General features: G+C 63.8%; 1 protein-coding gene across 1 annotated transcript; it reads right to left on the bottom strand.

The window, feature by feature from the left end:
* Positions 1 to 205: 205 nt before the first annotated feature.
* On the bottom strand, positions 206 to 879 carry MNEG_4607 (hypothetical protein; the record flags this gene model as incomplete). Its single annotated transcript, XM_014046920.1, has 3 exons — positions 206 to 220; positions 329 to 653; positions 761 to 879. 3 exons carry the CDS (start codon positions 877 to 879, stop codon positions 206 to 208), a joined length of 459 nt encoding a protein of 152 aa, XP_013902374.1.
* Between the last annotated feature and the right edge of the window lie 1,601 nt (positions 880 to 2,480).

Raw genomic sequence — 2,480 nt, 5'->3', positions numbered from 1 at the left:
GCACCGCGGCTGCGGCGCTGGCTGCTGAATTCCCGCTGCTGCCAGCGGCAGCGGCCCCGCCGACCTCTGCTGCTGCGCGCGGCTTGGCAGGCGCCAGGCCCAGGTTGCGCATCCACAGCTGCGCACACACGCACACGTGTGCCCAGCGAACGGCCAGGCGCGCCGTGGCAAGCGAGCGTGTCTCGTCAGCGCACCGCAGGCCAAGTTAGCTTGCTGCGACCTGCCGCATGTGCACATTTCTGGAGCCTCAAGCTGGTCCCCAAACCGCTGCGCACGAGGCCCCGCAGCACTCATGCTGAGCCTTGATCATGTGAGCCATCCGCCTCACCTCATCGCCGCTGGCACGCCTCTTCTTCTGTTGCTGCTGCCCTGTTGGCCGGCAGAGGGCCGCCAGATCAAACGCCCTGATGCCGCCACCGCCGCCGCCCCCAGGTCTATTGCCGCCGTCCGCCGCCGCCCCTGCCGCCGCTGCCGGGCCCGCCCCGCCGCCTTTGGTCCCGTTGATGCCGGCTTGCAGCTGCTCGAACAGCGCCGCTGCCTTGGCCTTCTTCACCTGCTGGGTGCGCGTCTCGCCGGCTGCTAGCGCGTTTGGCTGGCCGTTGTCCTCGTCATCGTCGCTGCCGCCACCGTTGGCCACGGCCGCCCCTCTCCGGCTGCGCGGCAGGGCGGAGTGTGTTGTCAGGGTGATCGGCCGAGCGGCAACCGGCAAGCGTTCTGCCAGAGCTACGCTGCAGCGGCACTTGCGGCCCATCTGCTGCACCTGCGCTTGCGCCTCTGCTGCGGTCCATCCTCTTTCTCGCCGGTTGGGTCTTTCGTGGGGTCATACTCGTCATCTTCTTCATCAGAAGACGGCAGGTTCGCGTTCAGAAAACTCGCCATTTTGATCTGCTGTTGTCCTGCAAATACCGTTTGAGGCTATAGAGCTTGCTAAATCTCTACAGTAAGCTTTCAATTAAGCTGTCAGCACATGAGCTGTGCACAGTATTGTACGTTCTATTGCGTGCGCCGGCGCCGCCGTCACCGCGCAATCCAAGCGGGTGGCGAGTGACAAGCAGGCCTGGTCACAGAGTCCTTCCCAAAAGGGAGCTGTATCAAGCACCACCTGGGAGCCGCAGACGGTCAGGTGGCTGCTTTCGCATCAGGGGGTGGACGAGTTTGGTTGTAATCCTGCAGTCGCAAGTCCAGGGGCCATGGTGCTGTGTCGCACAGGCTGCACACAAGCAAGCAGCAGGCAGCTGCACACAAGCAAGAAGAAGCATGGAAACAAAAGTATACTGCTGGCCATTGCACCTTCCCAAATTCTGCGGACCTGCAGTCCCCTTGAAAACCCTGTCAATGAATTCCGGAGTTGCAGTCCCCCCCAAGCCCTGAAGGGTATGGTTGCACATTTAGTGGACATCTCACAACCATCATCTTGACACCTATGGCTTTGAACATACACGTGGGCGCAGAGTTACTCATTTCAGTCATGTCTGCTGCTGCTGTTCCATGCACATCTTGGCCTCCCGTGCCTTGGTGGCGCGCGCGGCCTGGCGTCGCGCCTGCTCGGCCTTGCAAAACGCCTTGTGGCCCGGCCACGAGCGCTTGAAGCAGGCGTCGGAGCAGAAGCGCGCGGCGCGGCAGCCCGCACACAGGTGCAAGCGCGCGCCGCCCGGGTGCGCCGCTTGACCGCAGCCAGCGCACCGGCCAGCTGCAGTGTCACCTGCTCCACGCGTGGGGTGTGCTACTGCGCCTGCTGCTTCTGCTGGTGATGATGGTGATGAAGATGCTGCTGCTGCTGCTGCTGCTGCTGCTGCTGCTGCTGCTGCTGCTGCTGCTGATGATGGACTTTCCACGGCCATTGATTCTGTTGCCGTTGCCACCGCAGCTGCTTCTACTCTTGCTGGTGTATTATTCTGCTGCTGCTGCTGTTGCTGGCCCTGCTGTGGCTGCTGCTGGTCTTGCTGCTGTTGGTCGTGCTGCCGCACTCTCTGTGATACCTCCTCCGCATGCTTCCACGCCTCAGTGCCCTGCAGCTCGCGCAGCGCAGCCCACGTCACTGCCTTGAAAGCTACCGCTGCGGCGCACCCGCCGCCTCCGCCGCGGCTGTCCTGGCTGCCGCTGTGCTTGCGATCACAGCCGCGCTTTGCGTGCGAGTGCAGCGTTGCGAGCGCTAGGGCGGCGCGCGACACGTGCTGAAGGCTGGGTGGTGCTGCTGCCAGCTGCAGTGCATCGGCGTTGGCGGCGGCGAACGTCTGATCAGGGCTACATTTGGGCCACTCGCACCCTGCCCACATGGCAAAGCCCTCTAGCAGCATCGCAGCGCCCTCCTCTCGTGTCGCGTTCCTTTCGGAACTTGCAAACACCCGTGCAGCGGCGGTCACCGCGCAGGCGGGCCAGAACTGCTCCACCAGCAGCAGTGCTGCAGGGCTGCCGCCAGCCACGGCCAGCTCCTGCCATGCAGAGTGCAGCAGCTCAACCTCATGGTCATGGTCATGCTC

Source organism: Monoraphidium neglectum, assembly GCF_000611645.1.
Source record: "Monoraphidium neglectum strain SAG 48.87 unplaced genomic scaffold scaffold00649, whole genome shotgun sequence".
Classification (NCBI taxonomy): domain Eukaryota; kingdom Viridiplantae; phylum Chlorophyta; class Chlorophyceae; order Sphaeropleales; family Selenastraceae; genus Monoraphidium; species Monoraphidium neglectum.
The sequence above is the reverse complement of the archived record's forward strand: the minus strand, read 5'-3'. Positions and strand labels throughout refer to the sequence as shown.